We start from the raw sequence: 21,687 nt of genomic DNA on the forward strand, positions 1-21,687 counted from the left end.
TTTTAGCAAATCAAAAGGTCAAGCACAATTACATAGGGCTTCGCTTAAGCCCTGAAATGCACAGAAGTAGACTGACATCCATAACAAAGTTTTCTTAAAAAATGCAATTTTGGGGTTTCCTGCTACACTGAACACACCACAAGCTCTTTAGGGGAGTTGTGTATTCTCTCCTTCCAGAAGCCCAGCGTAACAGATACCACCTGGAGATAAGCACCAAAGCAAAGGTGACCAGTGCTGCAGGGCAAGCACCGTGCCAGGACCATGAGATGCTCTCCCTGAGCTCCACACAAACTACAGCGTGCCTACACGGTGACACAGCACAGCTGCTGACACAGGTGAAAAGCAGGTTAGCGTAAGGCTTACAGAACATACCAAGGAAGTTCAGGTCTTGGCAGTCGACAGACAAAACAATCAGCTGTAATCGAAGCCTTGGCTCAGGGCACTGCCCTGTTAGATGTCTACCTACGGCAAGCCTGAATCTTCACTCCAGTCCTGAAGTCATAATAAAAAAGTAATTCACGCACAGCTACATTCCTATCTGTCCTTGTTTAAATAGCTCCTTTTTACTGCACTCCTGTTTGATACACAGTTATTTTCAATTTATACAGTTTCTAATATATCTTTAAGTTAGGGTCTACCGCTGACAGATAAATTGCTGTGCAATAGCACTTCACCGGCTACGTGTACGCGCAGAGACAATTACAAGCAGCAGCCCAGCCTTGCATAAGCTTTAATCACAGCGCGATGATTTCACACATATTACCTGCCTGAAATCGTGTCTTGTTGGAATAGAGATAATTTCAAAAAAGGTGTAAGAACTTAGACGGAGATGAAGTTTGTTAGTGAAACTTTCGTGCAGAAATTCATCCGTAACACAAGGAGGGCGACTGATTTCTGACTGACCACTTCACATCTCTCCGACCTTGCTGGCAATTTGTAAAAGGGAGCTTCATGTGTGAATATATACATCTTTTCAGTTCCAAAAATGTATATTTTAAATATTGATATACAGAGAAATACCATAATCTCACACTCCATAGCATAAGGGTACAAATGCTGTATGATCCGGACCAGAAAGGACCAGCAGGTACTAGACGACAGCTAGTACTGTACCCAGGTACTTCACTTCTCCATTAAACTCAGCATCACATTTACTTAAGAATTAAAAATGCTTTTTGTTTCAAGCTTACAATCCAGGTTTTTGTTCCCCAAGTGGCTGAATCGCTGTTTCAGGCCAATCAGTTAACAAAGATCATTGCAGATGTTCTATTAGAAAGAAGTGACAATAAAATCCCTGCATATATTAAATATCGCTGCCTTTTTTTTCCTAGAAACTCTAATAATATGTACTACAAAAATCATATTCGTTGTTAAAAATGCAAACATTCAAGCATTCTTTCCAAAGCCCTCATTAAAAAACTAATTAAAATTAAAATTAATTACTATTTTTGTTAGAAGTTTGAAGCTTAACAGAATCCTGAAAGAGGCTCCTATTTTAGTTTGAATTAAACAATTCATCACGGCTCCAAATGAAGGATTAGCAAAATTGAGTTGGGTTTCTCCTTACACCGACAAGGATTTGTCCTCCTAACTGGTGCAACGGTCATCTCACATACTCTTGTTGCAGAGAACTTTCCAGATCTTGCTAATTTTCAAGAGACGTTTTGGGTGGAAAAGTTCATTACTATATGGCACAGTGGCATGACTCTACATTGTCTTCTTTGCCTCTTGCTATTTGTATTTTATTTGCTAATGGCATTTCTATTTTCAAAGGGTTTTGTTCTTTTTTTTTTTTTTTTTTCTTAAATTAATAGAAGTTGTAAAATTGCGCAGTGGAATAAAATGCAAAGAGCTCTGCCCATATGACATGTCAGAGAAACACAAACCAGGCTTTCTTCTAACGCCTTCCCCTTCCTTTGAAAGATGTCATGCCTTAGCAAAGGCTAAAGAAAAAAATACTCCTATCAGAATAATAAAGATAGAAAAATAAAAAGTGATCTTGTAGCCTCTGTAGACCACCCTGGGTAACTCCTGAGACACGCAGCTTCTCTCTTGCAGGGAACCTCTATATTTGAGAGAACCAAAGATGTTTTCTCTGGTAAACCTAGAAAGCTGGATTAATAACACGTACAAGAGCTGGAATGACAGAATTCAAACTTCCAGCAGGTACAGCAGGCATCTGCAGGGTACAGCCCTGAGGAGCTGCAGGGTCCAGAAGTGTCATCCTGATGAGCACACCCAGCAGACACAGCCAGGTGTCAGCCCAGCTCACAGCAAGTGATGGATGCGCTGCTCAGGGACTACTCGCACACCAGGCGGTGCTGAAACTGCAGCACGCACCCAGCACGAGGACAGCAAGCACGGGCATTCCTTCCTGTCATACCTGCATGAAGGACTGAAACTCTTCCGTAGCTGTGAAATACAAAACCTACAAAGTGTCCTATCAGATCAAAAGCAACTGCAGCATTTCTGATACCGACCTGAAGAACAAATAGATTGAAACTTAGATTTTGCTCACTACCCACAGTACAGCCCATGGTCTGATCCAGACCTACTCAGAATCATCGTTAATGAACATAGACTTCTAATAATTTTATTTTTTTTTTTGTAGCTGAGACAGACACAGAGGAGTTAATGGATGCATGCTCTTGGAATCACACAGAAGATACGCTTTTCCAGTCTTCGGAGGAAATTCTCTGAGATTCTCTTCTCAAAGCAAAAAAGGAACTGAGCTTTGCTTCCAGGAAAAGAAAAACCACACACCCTTAGGCTCAGGAAGCACTGTTAGACAGCACAGCACCACCTTCAACACACAGCGCCCATGTCAGAAAAGACATCCAAGCCCCATAGAATAACTAGAGGACTGACAGTCCAGGTGCAGGAAATCAAAGTTCGAACAAATATCTCTAGAAAATAAGGTAATTGATCTTAAAGTTCATTGGAACCTGACAAATCTTCAAATCCTATCTAGATTTACCAGGAAATTTCACCTAAGAGGTTATCTTAATGCCAAAGCAGTTAGCACCCACAGCTCTCAGGCACACACTCAGCTGCGACAAGATGTTACCAACTCTGAGCTGGCATAAAAATCTGACAGTAATTGTACACGGGCAGTGCCCTGTTAGCAGAAGAAAGCTTTATGATAGTATCAGTATCCTTTCTGTGTTGTCAGAAGAGATTGTTGCAATGAACAGGAAAGCAAGTGTCCGTAAGGGTCTGCAAGTTGATCCCCTACACACCACAGACACCCTAAGAAGCAGGGGGGTGAGTCAATGCTCTTTAGGTGATTTGATCAAGCTGCACAGAGACCCCTGGAACGACAAAACCTTTACAAAAAGAAGTTTTTAAGATTTTCCCAATATAAAAAAGGTGGAAGAAAAGTGGAGAGACAGCTGGAGCAAAGGATCGCTGCCTGGATTAACCACAGGGCGAGCATTCAACAGCAATTACATCTATGCCAGCGGCCCTTCGTACAGGGAGGGAAGGACAGCCTGGTGCTGACACCAACACTAACTCCTCTTATGATAACTGGCCTGCCTATAAAGTTCTCACTCCGCAGGAATAAGAAGCCAGTAAAAGAGGGAAGAACCTACCGAAGCCAGCTAATGTAGGCTACGGGTCTGCAAGCTCCTGGCAGCTCCGTGACAATCTCAGTAAGCCAAGGAAGCCTCCCCTCGCACAGGACAACTTTAGACAGGTTTGGAATTGCTTATGAGTGTCAAAGAAGAGCTTCTATAATAAACCATCAGGCGCACAGCACTCGTGAAGGACCATCTGCACAGCAGTTCACGAGAAATATTGGTTACAAACAGGATGAACAGCAAAGAACTTTCAATGGCAACGCAGCCGTGGGCTGGATGGTACCAGGGATGCGTTGTTCTGTACCTGCTGAGAGCTGTGCACCATCATCAGATGCACTGCCACTGCTGGCAACCTCCAAGGCTTTATGCTGGCACCAAAACCTCTCACCGGTTTTATCAGTGACTTGGGTGATGGGATGGAAAACACTCATCGAGCCTGCACAGGGCAACAAACCGGGGGAGCTGCTGATATGCTACAAGGAAGGGCAGCCTTTAAGGGAGAATTCAACAAGTTAGAGGATTAAGACAATAGGAATTTCATCAAGTCTATGGACAAACAAGTCCTGAACCTGGGACAGAGGAACCCCATGCTATAGCACAGGCTGAAAACCAAAGCTCTACAGAAAAATAAAAAAGAAACACAGGGGTCCTGGTGGACACAAGCTGAAAGGAGCCAGCAGCACGTCCTTGCAGGGAAGGCAGCTAACCACACACTGGACTGTATTAGCACACGTGGAGCCAGCTTCATCAGGGACGTGTGAGTCTCATTAACTGGCACTTGCAAGGTCGCATGTGGAATATCTTCAGTTCGGGGCCCCCCGGAGCAGGAGAAATACTGACAAAGTGGAACAAGCGCAGCACAGGGCACTGCAAGGTGAGGGTGCTGGAATGGGCCCCAGGCAACCTGACCGGGCTTTGAAGTTCACCGTGCTTGGAGCTGAGGTTTAGTTCAAGTGATCTTCAAAGGTCCCTTCCACCCTGAATTATTGCACAACCCCACCAGAGAGTGCCAAGTACTAGCCACAGATTCAAAGGGAAACTGAAAGTCGCTTGGATTCAACATGACATATTGCTGGGGCTGTAAAAACGGGTCAGGACTTCGGCCGAGCTTCCATTAATTGCATTAATAATTTCCATGCGTTTTTCTGTCGCATGCAGACTGTGACAGCAGTTCATCAAGAAGGGACCATGCCACAAAGCAGAAAGGGAGCCAGGACCTAACAGCGGGGCAGTTTCTCAGCCGCAGCCCGGACCCCTCCTCGCGCCGTGCATTTCCTGGCACGCTGTGGGTACGGGCGCGGGGTGGGGAGCAAGCAAAGTTTAGGTGCTCTGAACCTCAGGCACTGCACAACCAACCCGGGAAAACCTTCACCTGAATTTTCTTGCCCAAATCTCTGAGGTGTTCAGCAATGCAAGCTCTAAAGCTTCACGAACAAACCTGGGTGGTTTGGGACACCTGTAGAAGTGTCTCGGCCCTACAAGTGTTACCGCGGTGCTTACGGTGCAGCACAGGTCTCAGACCCCACAATGCCAGCTGAAAACCAACCCACGGCTCGCTGTGCCACACAGCCTGTAGGAACACAAACCAGCAGAAGCAGGCCTGCAAGCATGAGGCTGCCAGGCAGTGCTAGAGCTGTCCAGCACACCGAGCCCACACACCACGTCCACCAGAGCTACGGGCACCCTACAGCACCGAGTGCCAGGGATTTGTGCAGCTGGACCCAACGCACAGCCATAAGATGCTGCGCACACCTTAAGGCTGGCTGTTAAATGCTCAGCACCTGCTGGGCTTAAGGTGGAACAAACACAGATTTCACCTCACTACAAAGCCTCAAAGTTTTGGTACCGCTCCAGTTTCCTACAGCCCTCCAGTCCTTTTGCCTGTCAGTGCTCCCCCCTCGCCTCCCATGTGCACACACAACACAGAGCATCACTGAAACTCTATTTCTTGAATAGCTGACCTATGGTTATTACTAAAATAGCTGAAACAGACCTCAAAAATCACCATGAATCCTGACTACAGCAGAAGAAATTTAAATTATTTTTTTTAAGATGAAGTACACAAGTCTGCATCATGAAAAACTTCTAATAAAAGATTATTTTATAATAACTTTCTTTGTAATAATAATTTTATAACTCCTAATAAAGTGTTAGGAGACAAAAGGGACTCCATTGCATAGGAAAAGCTTTTATTTACTCCTACTATGCAAGAAGTTAGTTTCAAACTACCAAACTTCACCATATTCTCCAAGTAGCAAAGTGAACAACTTGTCAGTATTGATTCCCAAGTCTTTCAAGAACATGCTGAAAGGAATAATGTCAGGCTGGAATGCCAAAAAGCCACAGTGTTCAGCAGTGACCCCATACAGGGAAATGTTACCTGCTCAGCTGGAAAGGTGTGCAAGTGCTCTGACAAACACCTCTGTTCTTTATAAAGAAGTATTTGACAGATGCTTCAACACCGTGATGTGAACTGAAACTCTTTTGACTGTTCTGGAAAGTCTTATTCCTTGAAGGCGTGTTAGCTTTCCTTCCTGGTCAGGCAGATCGGGGCAGAACAGCAGCGAGCTCTGTCGAACTGCAGCCCAACCAGCACACAAATCCGCCTTTCGTCTGGTGCAGAAAGAACTAAGAAAGAAAAACACTACCAGGTCCTAAACCAATTACTTTAATTATTGATTCCCGAAGCGATGCAGACTTAGCTCCGCTGCTAATTTCAATGTACTCACAGCAAACACCACCACGGTGATGCCAGAATCGGATTTGCCTTTGAGAAAGGAAGACACCGAACAGAGGGTTGCTAATTCTTTTGATGTCGTTCTGAATCGGGGATTTTACAACCCAGCCAGCCTTCCTTTCTGGCCAACACATTGCCTACACCAAGGTGTACCAGCACACGGGAGCTGTTCAAGCATGCGATGGAATGGAAATGGGCACGCTGCTTTGAGCTCACCACAGCCTGCACACAAACACCTAGCGAGGAACGCTGCAGTCAATGCTCATTGCCCTCCTGCTAAAAGTGACACCCTAAAAGAGCTGAGTGCCCCGCAAATGCCCTGCTCTGGGCAGTTTTGGCAGGGACACGAAGCTTTGCAGGTGCTGCCTTTTCACATGGAGCCACAGGGACCCCACGCTGGACAATTCCCTAGACAAGGGCAGCCCCAGTGCAAGCTTTCACTTCTGACCCTCCTCTGCAGAAGCAGCCTGCGATTTTATGGCTCCCACTGCCGATACAGGAGGTGTTCTGCCTTGAGAACACACCAAACACAATGCCTGCGAGTTCAAATACAAATGCTCACCGTGGACGTGATGTTGCACGTCACCTGGCTGATAGCAACGCTTATTAAACAGCGCTGCTGTTTCAGCCGGGGTATGAACACAAAAATAAAAGTATTTTCACACCTGTAAGCTCACGCTCGCAACGCTTTTAAGCGAAACGAAGCCTAGTTTTGATTTTACTAACCGTCAAAAGCACAGTCCTGAGTAATGACTAAGCTTAATGACTGGGTATGACTAACACTTATAAATAATTAGTGCCTGCTCTCCCCCTCCCCCACGGAGGGGAGGGAGGGAAGAAAACCCAACTATACTCTGCAAAAAAAAAAAAAAAAAAAAAAAAAAAAAAAAAAAAAAGGAAGAATGCTAGGAAATAGGAGCTCCAAGTTCGTGGCGTCACCACTTGCCTCTTTTCCTGGTCCACTCTTTAACACCACCGAAAAGCAAACATGACACACAGCTGCTTGTGAAGCGCCAACAGCCGCTCACACATCCCTACAAACTCGTGCAGAGTTCGGCCGCTCCGAGCCTTCGGACTCGAGATCCCTTCCACCTCCTTCACCAATCCCTCAGCAAACATTCTTGGGTCACCTCCTCTGCCTCTCGCCACGGGTGCTGCAATTCCTGGGAGCTGCGCTTCTGACTCACAGGCGTGACTGGTCCCACTCGCCGCGCCGCCACTCAGCTGCAACGCACCTGATGCTGGTACCGCTGAGCGCCGGGCTACACCTGACCCTCCCTCACCGAGCTGCTCGATTCATAAAGTGTGAGAGGTGTGGAGACAGCTTGCCCCAGCCCCGCTGCCCCCCGAGCCGTGTAGGAAGGACGGGGGGCACGGCACCGCAGCTCAGCGCTGAGCTTTTGTTTATTCGCTGCTATCTCCAGCACATTTTGCAGGTGGATCCGCGCTGGCTGGCTGCACAGCACCCAGCACGTGCTTTGCTCTGTGCAGAAGGCCTGGGAGGGCTTTTACCAGCGTAACTCAGGCGGTGTGAGGTTCTCAGAGCAGGTGGAATAAGCTGGACTGCTTTTACAGGCAGGCAGATTCGAGGCAAGATCTTACAGCAGTCGTACCGCCACGTGAAACAACGCCACTCACTCATGCAAGTGTTGTGTGGCCAGTTGTCCAGGTACCGGCGGCAGTGCATTACTGGGAAAGAAGAATCGTTTAGGAATGCATTTTAAGGAAAAAAGCATCACAATTAAAGATAAGTGGTGCTCGTAATGTATGGTTCTGATTCATCAACTTATAAATAACGTATATATATTTATAGAGTTGTACGCTAACAACAAGTTACTCGATTTTTCTCAATATACTTTTCTAAATAGCACAAAGAGCGTGGCAACAGTCAAACCTTGTGCTAAACCCCATACAAATATTGAGTAAAAGGACTGTCCCTGGGTACAAGGATTTACAGCCTACTTCTGCACTCTGCTGAGAGTCAGCCCTTTATAATCCACGCATAACTTTCTCATCACTGGTAATACAAGTGCAGAAAGTCGTATTTTTAACATGTTATTTCTAACCTGACAAAAGCTCCAGGACGACAGATTATGTCTGTGTTTGTACAGGGCCTTAAGAACAGCTCTGCCAAGGCAGTGCTGAGCCTGCTCTCAGCTCCCTATAGTTATCACTTCTTTCTTGATTATATATTGATAACCTATACCGTTACATAGCAATGATAATCAACGATTTGTCCTCACCGAAAAAATCTATATTAAAAAAGCACTTGGTTAAAGGCACAACTAAGGCCTCAAGGAGACTTATTTTACCTTAAATATTCCACTAAAGACATATGAAGAAAATTACTCCAAGGCAGGAGGCTTTGTGGTAAAAACTTGGCTCTCGGTTCCTCGAGACTCCGGTGCCTCCAGAAAAAGACCAGCATTTCTGGAAGGAAATTACTACAGAATAGAACTGGGGTGAAAAACTGAAATTAAGCTGAGGTAAAACTGTCCTGGAAGGGGGAAAAAATAATCATAATTTGCTCCTGAGGCAGCAGTTTTTCTACACTAACCTATTCATGTGTCTGTGGTCTCGATGAAAAAGGTCTCGTTTAATTTGAAATATGAGTGATCACACGATCTTTACAGCTGTTTAATTACAGCCTCATCTGTACACAGGTTTTGTACTTCTCTCAACGTTTCAGGTGGAAACGGGACCATTCTGCCCCAATATTTCAGGGTAACCACGTGCAGTGCGGACACAACTGTGTCTCTGGAAAAGCCGCCTGCTGTATGAACCGTTTCCCTTCTGCTGCCAGGAGGAAACGTGCAGGAGGGGTGATGCAGCAAAGCCTGTGTTCAGACAAAAAAAGGTTATACAGCTTTTAGGAATCCTGTATCAATATAAATAAACTACAGCCTCTTGCGTTTCATCAAGAACTTAATTAGTTTAAAACCAAACTCAAGTCAGGGCATTAACAACTCGTAACAACACAAACACAGCTCCTGAGTATCCGCACAGCCACCGTCTTGTTAAAACAGCCACGTGCAACCTGTCAGAGGTGTGCTGAGGCTTCAGTCCCGACGTACAGGAGGGAAAGCTGTGATGCTCACGGGTGACACAACTTACGAGCAGGAACATCCCAATGGTGGACAGGCACTCACAAATCTCCTGGTAAGCTCTCTGAGCTCAGTCTTCCTTCAGCTTCTCAGTTTATGATACAGACCAAGCAGCTGCTTGCAAGGTACCACTGAAAATTCTTTCCTCTCACTGCCTTCAGTTGTGGGAAACACATTTTTCAAAGTTACATGTTTTCATCCAGCTGCTTCTTCAAATCTTTTCTCACAAGAGGTAGCACACCTACCAAAAAGTTAGCTCGGCAACACTTAGTGCCTTCCAACTGGCAGAAGCATTCTTGTTAACATCAAGCAGTGACAGCAAACTGAGGGAGCGGATGCAGACAGATAAATGGAGTTGTAAACATTCATAAAAAGTTTCACCACACCAAACAACCCTGACGAGAGTTGACAAGATGAGTTATTTTCAGGTTAAAATGTTTGTCTCAAATATTTCTGACGAGAACTGCAAATAGCAGCCCAGAAGCGTTTAACGTGCCCTGCCTGTATGTGGTTTCTATGCCTGTTTCATACCAAAGAGACTCGCATTATTTGTCAGTTTTGGTGAGAGCAGAGAGCAGGCTTTCCACCAGCCCATCTCTTCTCTTAAAACCCACATGGGCTACTACCAGTATTTTATCTGTGCTCCTGAACTCCTTCACGGACTTCTTAGGATTATATTTACATATCGTTTCCCGAGACAGAGCAGACAAACAGGAAGGATTTTCATACACCAAAAGGTTTCGTTTGAAGAGCGTTTGCATTACCTACTGATTTGTGTCTTATCACATCAGTGTCCAATGCTGGTACGTTTTCATTCTCAGCTGCTAGCATTGCTGCAGTGCCCTGTATGAGTGACTCGAGTCCCAGGCAGCACCAAATTGGTGGTCCTCTAACCAAGAAGTTGCACTTCAGAGTAACCCACAGACGTTTCCAGAGATGGGAAACTCGTTCAGCTCACTGAGCGTGCAAACACCATACAGCTTCCTACAACAGCAGAGTGCAAAATGCCCCAAAAACACAAGGTGCTCACTTTTACTCACCTATCAACATCACAAAACTAGTGATATCCAAGCCATAGACAGACGGTGACCTGAAGTGTGGACAGGTATATAAAACAAATCCATGTGTGCTCTTCTTGCAGGGAGCAGCAGTGTTTTCCATAACAGAAGCGAGCAGTAAGCAAAGTTAATGTCTTTCATAGCTCAGCTTAGTCGAATCACAATTATATTTCCCATTAAATCTCAACATTTAAAGAGACACCTTTATCAGATGTGTACAAACAAAGCATTTGTTTGCCTTGTGACATTCGCTGTAACAACAACAGAAATCCTACCAGGCACCCCTCTCATTTTCAGGTTCCTTGGGGTACAAAGCTAAGCATGCAGGATTCCTTAATTAGAGAAGTCGCAGCGAGAACTTTCAGCCTGGTGACATATGGCAGATCTGATGTAACAGATTTCAAATAAAGCAGAATGTTCCTTTTGCTGATGCATGATTTGAACATGAAATCCACCCCGCACTCAGACGAGATCCACGGTTACCCTTCAGAGAGCGAGCTACCACTTCACGCGCCAAGTACAGGACTCCCAAAGCTCTAATCTTGGCTCACTATCGATTCCCTCATGGCCTTGGGCAAGTCAGAACTCCTCTCACTCGCTCTTTCCCCCAGCTTTAAAGCAGAGTTCATACTACTTTATTTACCAACCACACGGGCATGTTGCAAGGATCGAGTTTTGTAAAATGCCTTGAAAGTAAAGCAGACTACGCGTGCTGCACGAAATTCCCGTTATCACTTTATGTTCGAGATGTTTGGAGCAAAACACAGCCATGCCAACACAACTAATAGGCAAAATATTGGCAGCACGTGCGTGATGCAGGGAAGCTATAATCAGGATATGTTTGAACTCGCTTGATAGTAAGAAATAGAAAGAACAACATTCCACTACTTCGTAGTTTTCTTCTGTTCCTTTCTGTATTTCTTAGAGCATGGAAGGCTGTAGGTCCCTTACGTGTTTATATTCCTATTGTCTAATTATTTTAGGCACTTCTGGGGTACACTTCAAGTACAAAGTAACCCAAAAAATGCCACCTTCGGACTGGAAAAGCGTTTTACAAAGTGTTTACCAAGTGTTTTACAATGACAAGGTGGTCTGATTCTCCTCGACCTGACGCCCTTCTCCTATTCCTACCCACTCTTTTGCCTGACAGCCTAGTACCCCAGCTCCTTACTGAAGGAAACCAAACTAGTCCTGTAAAAATTATTTTTCAGTGATGCCAGCTCCAAAAAATATCACCGCTCAAGCTGACAGGACCTGAGCACATTTTAAATTAGGCACGTGCTTAGGTACTTTTCCCATCCTAACGCAGAATAACCGAGGCCTGAGGCATTACAATCCTCACTGAACAACTGACACGAGCTAAGAAACGGTGGTTTCTACGAAAGTTAACCTCCCATTTCAAACCAAATTCAGTATCCAGCCTCTCGGGCTGTAAAGCAAACCTTCGAGGTATCCCCAGTGGTACGCCATCCTCCAAGGTGTGCTGAAGCAGGGCCCCGATTTTCGGACAGCTCCCCTTGCTCCTCAGAAGCACCAGCAGGAAGCTGAAACCAACGGCCGGGGGCAGCTGCACGAGCACTGCTCGGAGTTCTGGAACACTCAACTTTTCAAACAGCCCCATGGTTCCCAGGGCTGAGAAATGACCCATCCCGGAGTCACCACACACACAGAACAGGAAAGGCCCCCGCAAAGGAAAAGGTGGAGAAGCCTACTCTCACCCCCAGCAACAGCTCCTGGCAGATTCAACCGAGTCTTGTAGAAGCAATGAAGAAGTTTTATCATTAGGTACAAAGCAAAACAAGCCTGTATAGCTGCTCTACTATAGCTGCACAATTGCGTTACTGCTAATGAGAATGCTGATCAGGAGCTCAGAAGTTTAAAAAAAATTACATAAACTATAAAAACAACCTGTCCTATCTTCAAACAGAATGGAGTGTCGCAATCTTGCTTAATCAGGAAAAAGAAAAAAAAGCTTTAGGATCAAGCTGGCAATTTTTTGTGTGTACTAATACTCGCTCAGAAGGTAAAAGAAAGAAAAAAGGGGACAGAGGGAAGTGAAGGTTTCTAGATTTCATTTTCATCTAAGCTAGATGAACTGTCCAAGAGAGCTACCAGCTGCGTATTGTTCTTACTGCATACCTGCAGCAATCTCTCCAAGCTGCTCCTTTCTCTAAGCGGGCACCTTAAAGGTTGTCAGGAGATGCTTGAACATAAAAATGAAGCAGGAGAGTAGCGACAGAAAGCACCTCCACCAAGAACAGAAACCAAATCTTTGAACCCTCAAGCTGCCAATACTGCTAAAGTGAGCATGAGCTCCTGGACTTTGGTTTTGCAATTGTATTACAGCATTGCAGGAGGAGATAGTATTTTGAAAAGGGATTTTAAAACACACAAGTCAGTCACCTTACAAGATGATTCTACTACCTACCAGTGATGGTCTCTAATCACTTTATGAACCCCTACATTGCAAAAGATTAATCTTACAGCAAAGTCTCAGTTACTCAGAAGATCCAGCAGAAAAGTGTACCAGCAAAACACTGACAATGTTTTTAACAAACTCACAGATTTTCCTACCTCTTACCAGGTGATTATACACAACACATTTCATATTATTGCTTGAAGTACTCCAAAACAAAGAACTGGATCTAATTTATTTTCAGTCACAGTTTCAAAGATGCTGCGTCTTCAAAGTCACATGCATAAAGAGAAGCATGCTTGCGTTACCCCCTCCCTGTTCCCTACCAAGTTACCTGTCAACATTTCCACGTCTTTGCTATAAAGTTATAAATAAGGTTACTTTTGGACCTTCACTACCCCGATCTGTCCAGCTGGACCATGAAGCTACTGAAGAAAAGACTGAGCAGTAGTTCTCTTCCAGATAGACGTCAATGGGAAACTGTTATAAACGCACAGATGCTCTGAACAGTCCAGTTTCTTTGGGAAACCATATACCAAAATCCTGCAAGGTCACAACAACTTCGTCCTATTAGCAATTCAAACACCTCCAATTTGTTATTAATAAATTTGCTACATGATTTGTTTGTTATACAACCACCTTGATTCGATACAAAACATTATCCTAAAAGTGACGTATTTTAGAGCGTGCTGATCAAACTTATGTTCCACATGCTCTTTTTAAGAGAACATTAGAAACCTCTAGCCAAAGCGCAGGCTAATAACACTTACTGACATTTTACATTCTGCTTTTCATAAATGAGAAACTGTAACTGTACTTTGGAGGGCCAGAAACAGTGTATCAGGGTATGAAAATAACTCTAAAACACGGGGTGCTTATTGGTCACACCTTCCATGAGGATTTTGCAGGTATTTGTAAATAGCAGTGTAAAAAGTGACGTGTTCAGTCTTTAATCTCCAGCTCTTTCATGCACTAAGTCTCACCACCTCTGGTACAGACACACCACTAACTTTTAGGCACAAACTTGGGGATGCAAATGCGGTGCACGCAGTGGCTGCCCAGCGTACAAGCACTGCAGTTGCAGCTTCACGCTGCCAAGCTGCCTTTAAAACTCTGGCCTATCACAATGTAATTTGAAATAAGATTTTGAAACCATATTCATCTATTCTGCTTTCACTATGAATGTAGATGAACTCTGCTAAAGATTAAAGCAGTTGCATACGGTTAGGTTTTTCAGAAGTGCTTAGCCCTTGCACCTGCAAGATGTTAAGAGCTCAGCATCCATCAGTTCTCAAGTTGTTCTTTGCTTCGTGCAGAACATTTGCAAAGTTGGCTTTTTTGGCAAAGTATAAAAATGTAAACCAAAAGAATTAAACACAAAACATTCCACTAAAAAAAAAAAAAATCCTTTCCAATATTAAGTCTGTCTTATCATGCAAAAATCTAAGTTCCTATTTCTATTTAGTCATGAATATATGCTTATATTAGGAGTCGTGCTATTCTTTTGAAGTTATAAATATTCTTAAAAGTGTAGGACAGACAAGAAAAGTGCTTAATAAAAAACCCCAAGCTTTTAGAAACTATATAGCTTTACTTTGATCTATCAAGACCTCCAAAGGAGCAATTTCTGGTCCAATTATGCTTAAGGACTGGCAGGGCTGCTTCAATGTGTAACACATTTCAGTATGCAATGGTGGTTTGAAAACATCAGCTACCTGGAAAAGAGGTCCCTTTGGGCTCCAGAGTAGCATTTGTCCCATAATCAGATTTATAATGCAGTATTAGTGAAAATGGACGTATACATGGCAATAGATTGCAAACCTGAAAAATCTTTTGATACACTGTGGCAATAAATAAATAAATAAGGCTTTTCCAGACTATTAACCTATAGGTTTCAAATTAAGCACTAGGAATTCAAGGTCTGAGTTGCAGTGATGCTTTTTAAATTAGCACGTCTCAATCAAATTACTCATACAGAGAATAGCTCTCTCCACAAAAAAACGTGGAATATTTATGCCAGTTACAACTCAGAGGTACTGAATGCTCGATAGACTTCATCGAACTACATGGCATCAAACGCCATAAATAGCATGTTTGACAAAAAGCTCGTGTGCAGTCACACGGTGTGGTTGCTGCTCTACCTTGTAGAGCAGGTGCACTGCTTTCATGTTTGTTAGGTGTCTCAACAGACACGCTTTTACTAAGACTAATGAAATAGATAATATACAAATAAAACTGATTCCATTAGGTACTGGTAGTAAAATTTAATTAGTTGTTCTTTGTACACTGCCCTGCAAACAGTAAGAATCTACCTGTTATCACACACTATTAAAAACACAGGGAATTATGTGTAGGCTTGCACTCCTACTTTCAGTTAGAAAGGAAGCATTGATACAAGTACAAGCCAGGTTCAAAATACTAGTAAATAGATAACCTTCCACCTCCAAATCTGGGGTATTCCGGAAGGGACAGAACAGTTCTCAAAAGAGAAATGTTTCTCATCCTGCCTTTTACTCACCCACTGAGGTCAGGACTCGATTGCGTGCCCAGAGATGCTCTGCACTGAGCACGATACTAGCTACTACTACAAAAGCTGCAACCCTAGACACAACAGGGTGAGGTAAGGACATAGGAAGACTGCCTTTTGTATCAGAACTCCAGTGACTAAAAAGACGATCGCAAGCTTCAAATCTGGGAGTTTTTAAGGCAGACTTTGAAGGTGTTTAAAGGAAAAGAAGGTGGTTTTCTTGTGTTCTATCTGCCGCTCCTCTATTCAGGAGTGCTCTATGGTACTGGGGGCACACAGGGACAGGGAGGGAACAGAGCAGCACGCAGAGGTTATACAAACTACCAACAAAACCACCCTAAAACGCCTTCTGTGAAAATGAAACAGCAACGTCTCATTTGATAATTTTTCATTGTCACACTTTGGCAGTTTGCAGCTTCATCTACAGCCAATGCTGTAACGAAGATACCAGATAGAATTATTTCCGAATTATTCCTTCTCACAAGACTTTCTGGCCACCTGAAATCATACCCTTAGTAGTAGAATGCTACTACACTACTGCTCAACACCAGACAATGCTCATTGTTAAATGCGATGCCTTTTCCACAATTCACAATTAAACAGCAAGAAATCTTATTTGGACATCTTCCTCCCTGCAAGTACGTTCCCGAAATAAAAGCCCTTGAGCTTCTGCTTACCTGGTGGCAACTGAAAATTCTGAATGTTAGTTGGATTCTGAGGTGGCTGAGGCAAACGAGGTGCTAAAACTGTAGGAGTCAAAGTTGCTCTGATTCCACTCGTCGTTGCTGTTGGAGTCCTTGGCAGAGTTTGTGCCACGGTGTTGGCAGTGCCTTTAGCCATTCCCGTCGGGGTGCCAGGTGCTGCAGGAGGTATCCCACCAGGATTGGGAGCAACATTGGAGAGCCCAGCTTGCATAGTTTGCCCAATAATCATGTTACCCCCTGTAGTACTGGGCTGGCCAGCAGTAGCCAGCGTCTGCTGTTGGGACACTGCCTGGACTATCGTTTTAGGAGACTCAGCTTTGATGACCTGCGTGGCGGGAGCTGCCGGTACGGTGGTACCAGGCTGGCTGTTCACAAGCGACGTCTGGAGGGAAACTCCAGATCCCACAGTGGCTGTAGCAACAGCAGGAAAACTCCCCACGCTGATGGTTGAATTGATCACAGTATTGCTCCCATTCTGAGTGGCCGCCCCAGCTGCGGCCACTGTGGGTCCTGCTGTGTGGATCGGTGGCCTCACGAGCGTCACCGTAGGGGCCCCGCTTCCAACGCTCGGTGGCGGCTGCGAGGAGATAACTGTGGGCGAGGAGGAAGATGCGGAGGACACAGCAGTATTAAGGAAAGAAGTCTGGATGACAGTGTTGGAAGCTGAGGGCAAAACGGCGTTAACAGTATTTCCTTTTCCCACAGATCCAGGTCCGTTGTTAACAAGAGGGGCAACAGCAGGTGCAGAAGCGGGGTTGGCAGTCACAGGAGTCCCAGAGAAAGCAGCACTTCCCGCGTGGTGAGAGTTCATCACCACGTTACTCCCATTCAGAGTCTGCACTGTTGTGGTCCCGATCTTGCCATTCCTGGTGGACATGGCAGTCGCCATGGTGCTGATAACCACCGATTTGCCCTGACTGAGGGTCCCTGGAGCAGCAGTGACTTCAGATCCTCCTGCTGCTGCAGTGGTGGTGCTGGTGCTCGTCGTGGTGGCTCCATCCAGAGCTGAAGTCTGGGACCTGGTGTTATGATTAATAACACCCCCTTGCACCGCTCCTGCTCCTGCAAAACAACAAGAAGGTTAAACAGAGAGAACGAGCAGGAGGAGAACTCCAGCAAAGGCAGAACGTTCTCCCTCATCACCAAGTCTTCTCCATCTCCGAGGCTACTTGCACGCAGCCCAGAGAACGAGATAGAGAATAAACTGAAGATGGATTTAAAGACATTATCCTCAAACCCCCAATTTCCCACCAAAGATTGGTAGCTTCAATACAAGCCATAACACCCTCACCCTCATCGCTACAGTAGGAGAAAATTGGGAAAAAAAGATTTGATATGATCTGAGGGAAGGAAGAAGGAAGATCATCTCAGCCCTCTTCCCCATTCTAGAGCCTGATACCACATTTATCAACAGGACTGCAACTGCAAGAGGGGCAAATGGCAATAGACAACACGTTAATAAGACATATTCCTTATGCCCAGCACATGTTATCCCCTAATCCTTTCATCTCCTACAGAGTCAGTCAGAGCAGGAGGCTCAACACGAGCAAAATATGAAAAACTGAAGGAAAACAAAAACATCAGCCTGCCAAGGTAAGAAGTCCTGTGAGGCCTGGTGCAGGCTGCAAGAAGCCCCCTCCCCCTTATTACAGGATTTGTTCTGCTGGATCTGAAGCTCCCACAGCCAGAGATAGCCACGAAATAAACAAATGAAAAGCAAAGCTGAGTTTAAGAAGGGACAAGATGATGTAGCTTCTTGTCCTGAATAATCCTCACGCCCCCCTGATGAGGCCTGGCGTTACCACAAGTACAATCACAGACAGCCTGGGTCCTGGCCCTACGGAGACAGAAAGGGGAAAAGAACAGTGACAGGCAAACATCGAGATGCACGTTACGAGGGTCGAGGAGATCCTCCTAGAAGAGCTTCATTAATCATGACGGAAGGTCTGTAACATCTTCTTACACTTCAGCAACAAGAAAAGAAGCAAAAAAAAAAAAAAATAATGGGGGGAGGGGAGGAATTGCAGAGAGATTCTGGGGAGACATTTTTTTTTAAATTATTATTATTATTATTATTCCCTGGAAAAACCTCTTCCCTCCATTCCCATGGAGCGAGCCCTCAGCCCCCAGCATCGATCCCACCCCCTGGGATCTGCATGAGGCGAGGAGGGAGCACACAGCCAGGTAGCGGGGTGGGGGGAACGGGGAGGGGGGCAGTGCACCAGGTGGGGTGCCATGGCCTCAATTCCCCCTTGCCGGGGACCCGGCGTTGTGACAACCCCCCCTTGAGGGCAGAGGAGGAACGGGAGGTGGCGGCTGCCCCCTGAAGCCCCCGCAAGGAGGGAGGGAGAAAGAGGGGGGGGTGGGGGGGTGGGGTGGAATACCCAGGTTGGTAGGTTATTTTTTTTGGGGGGGGAGAGCGCGTTTTGAGGGACTTCCTCCCCTCGTAGATCCCCCCCTGGCTTCCTCCCGCGCAGGAAATAGGTGTCATGATTAATAACACCACAACACCCCCTGCGCTCCAGGGAACAGGGCCGGGGGAAGGGAGGGAGCGCTGCCCCAGCCGGCCCTAAGGGGAAGAAGGGGGGAAATCCCCCCAACGCCCCCCCTCCAGCAGCCCCTAACCCCGCTCAGGGCACGGGGGGCGCCCCACGAGGTGCAGGGGGGTGGCCAGAGCCTCCCTCAGCGCCGGGGTCACCCCAAACCCCTTCATAGGGGAGTATGGGGTGTGTGTGGGGGGCCCTAAAGCCGAGGGGGGAGACATCGTGAGGCGAGGAGGGGGGAATAAAAGGGAAGGGGCGCCCCGGGGGGGTGCACGGACACCCTGAGGGGGCACACACAGCCCTGAGGGGACACAGGGACACCGTGAGGGGGGTGAGGGCTCTCCCCACACAGCCTCCATCCCCCCCACCCCACAACCTCCCGGCAGGGCGAGGAGGAGGAGGAGGAGGAGAGGGAGGAAGGCAAAAGGGGGGGAGAGCGGGGGAGGGGAGGGCCCCGGCGCCCCCCAGCCCAGCCCAAGCCCAGCCCAAGCCCAGCCCTTGCCCCGGCGGTACCTGCTTTGGCCAGCTCCGGGGCGCTCAGCCCCATCTTGCCGCCGCCGCTCTCGGGCTGGGCGTTCGCGGTGCCTCCTCCCGCTCCTGCTCCTGCTCCGGCGGGGCTGGGGCTGGGGCTGGGGCTGCCGCTGCTCACAACATGGTTCCCCAGCAGCCCCCCAGCGGCCCGCAGGGGCTCCTGCGCCTTGTGGTGTTGGTGGTGGTGGCCGGAGGCCGCCAGCTGGGACTCCAGGGAGCCCACCAGGTCGCTCACCACCTTCTCGTCCACCTCCGTGTTCAGGAAAACCTCATCCAGCAGATCCGAGCCCGCCGCCATCTTTTTTTTGGAGGGTTCCTGTGAGCGGCTCCCTCCTCCCCCCCCCCCTCCCTCCCCCTTTCCACTCCTCCCCCCTCCCCCCCCCGCGCGCACACACACACACACGCTCAGGCCTCTCCCCCCCTCCCCTCCGCGCTCCGCCACCGCGCATGCGCGCGGGCACGGCCTCACCTCAGCGGCCGGAGAGGGATTCCGCCCGCCGCTGATTGGCCGGCGGCCGCCTATAAAAGGCGGGGCAAATGGCTGCGGAGGCTCAGTTGGGAGGCGGGCGGCGGCGGCGCTGGTGGCGGAGGGGATGGGGGAGGGAAGGGGGTGATAAGGAGGGAGGGGGGAGGATGAGGAGGGGGCCGCTGTGGGAGGTGGCGGGAGGGGAGGTGGGGGGAGAAGAAGGAGAAAAAGAAGGGGGGAGGCCGCGGCTCTTTGTCTGCCCCGGCGCAAAATGGCTGCGGCTCCCCCCGCCGCTCCCGGCTCCGAAGGGCGCCCCGCACCTGTGCTGGAGGCGTGTGACGGGAGGGGGGGGGAAGGGATGGACAGACGGGCGGAGAGACAGACAGACAGGCGGCTCCGGGTTGGGGGGCAGCCCGCTGAGGTGTTGGGGGGTGGTGGGTGATGGGCCCGGCACCGTCTCCCCCCCCCCCCCCCGGGTTTTCCCTTCTGGGGCCTTGCTGCGGGGACAGCTCCGCGCCCATGGGGTGTGGGGGGGGGTGAGGGGGGGCCGCACTTTGACCCCGTTGTGCAAGCGCCATCAAGGAAGTCAATAAATAGGGTCGGGGTGGAAAAAAATAGGACTTGGCTTCTCGCTAACGCTCTCTCCGGCCAGGTGCTGCTTTCCAAAGGCGGCTGAGGCGTTGGAGCGAAATGAGCGGGAAGAGAGAGCACGGGTAAGTTCTGGGAGGTAGCGAGCCTGAAGCAGGGCCTCGTGTGGCAGTGTTATAAGGGTCCAGGGTTATAAAATCAGCTCTGCTCTTGTGTGCTGGGAATGGATGGCATTAAAGGCTGGAACTGCGTGGCAGGGATCGACTCAGCACCTGCTAATGCCCTGCCCAGACTTCACCGGCCTGCTGGCTGTGACAGCAGGGCTGCAGCGGTGGAGACTGGTCAGAGTAAGTGCTCTGAGCTCCCTGAGACTGGATTGCTGTAAATAGGTCAGGGATGAGAGGATTCTCTGCTTAGGGTGGCCCAAAGATGGGTGCCAGTGCTTTCTGTGTGACAGTTTGTGGAGATCACTTAACTCCTAGTGCTGTGACATGGAGCAAATTGCCCCGCTCACCAGTTGGCCCAGTAAGCAATGGGAACGGTCCTAAAGTAGTTCCATATCCTACCCTGCCCCCAAACACAGAAATATGTCTACAGGAGATGTTTGCCAAAAGGTCACTCAAGAAACAGTAAAAACTGATAGCTATTCCTAATAAGGTGAGTAAGTATCTTTAAATCAAGTTTTAGCCCTTACCATAAACTATTTCAATAACTGTTGTGGTTTCTCACATCTCTCTCTCACCTGCACAAGGCGGCTGCTGAATTAAAATTACGATGCTGAGCATTTCCTACAGCTCTGAGCCCTTTACAAGGAGGCATCAGTAGAAGGGACTGCATAGCCCTTCTGAGAAGTTTTAAATTAGGGTTTTATAATCCTTTATCCTTGTTCTCACATATTTTATACTTTTTCTCTCAGTCATCACTCAAAACTCAGGGAGAAAAAGAAGATACCCCTTCCCTCTCCACAACTTTTACCTTCAATTTTATCTGTTCTTTGCCAAATTGTAATGCTGCAAAGTAGTTGCCCACTTCTTGCAAGGCAGGAATGCTGCTTCAAGCAGAGTCACGTCTACCGGTTTGTTGCTGCCACAGTCAAGCACACTGCCAGTTTTAGCTGTGATGAAATTCTATAAGCAACATACCAAAGAACTATCTAGAATAGAAGTCTCTTTGCATTCCCCAAACAGTGGAAGAATTAATCTACATCAGCTGCTCAAATGATTTATGGGGGGGGAGCTAGGCTTAAGCTGAAGCAGCCTGAAGGTGCAGAGTGGCTGCACATCCTTCTTTTGCAGCACCTAAATGGGTGTATAGCCCAAAGCTGGGCTGGTGAGAGTGATGGAAGAACAGAGTGAGCGACATGAGAGATGGATTAAATTATCCCATGGCAGCAGTAGTCAACACGAAGGGTTAGAGCAGCCTATGTTCTTCT

General features: G+C 47.3%; 1 protein-coding gene across 1 annotated transcript in view; it reads right to left on the reverse strand.

The window, feature by feature from the left end:
* Positions 1-19,499, reverse strand: part of TAF4 (TATA-box binding protein associated factor 4) — a gene marked incomplete at its 5' end in the record, with an annotated part of 37,543 nt that extends 18,044 nt beyond the window's left edge. The window contains 2 exons of the mRNA XM_084296590.1: positions 16,101-17,189; positions 19,184-19,499. Of these exons, the coding sequence (XP_084152716.1) occupies positions 16,101-17,189; positions 19,184-19,499 (1,405 nt within the window). The remainder of the gene's footprint in view (positions 1-16,100; positions 17,190-19,183) is intronic.
* Positions 19,500-21,687: the final 2,188 nt, after the last annotated feature.

The sequence above is a fragment of the Netta rufina genome, assembly GCF_964035555.1.
Source record: "Netta rufina genome assembly, chromosome: 16".
Classification (NCBI taxonomy): Eukaryota; Metazoa; Chordata; class Aves; order Anseriformes; family Anatidae; genus Netta; species Netta rufina.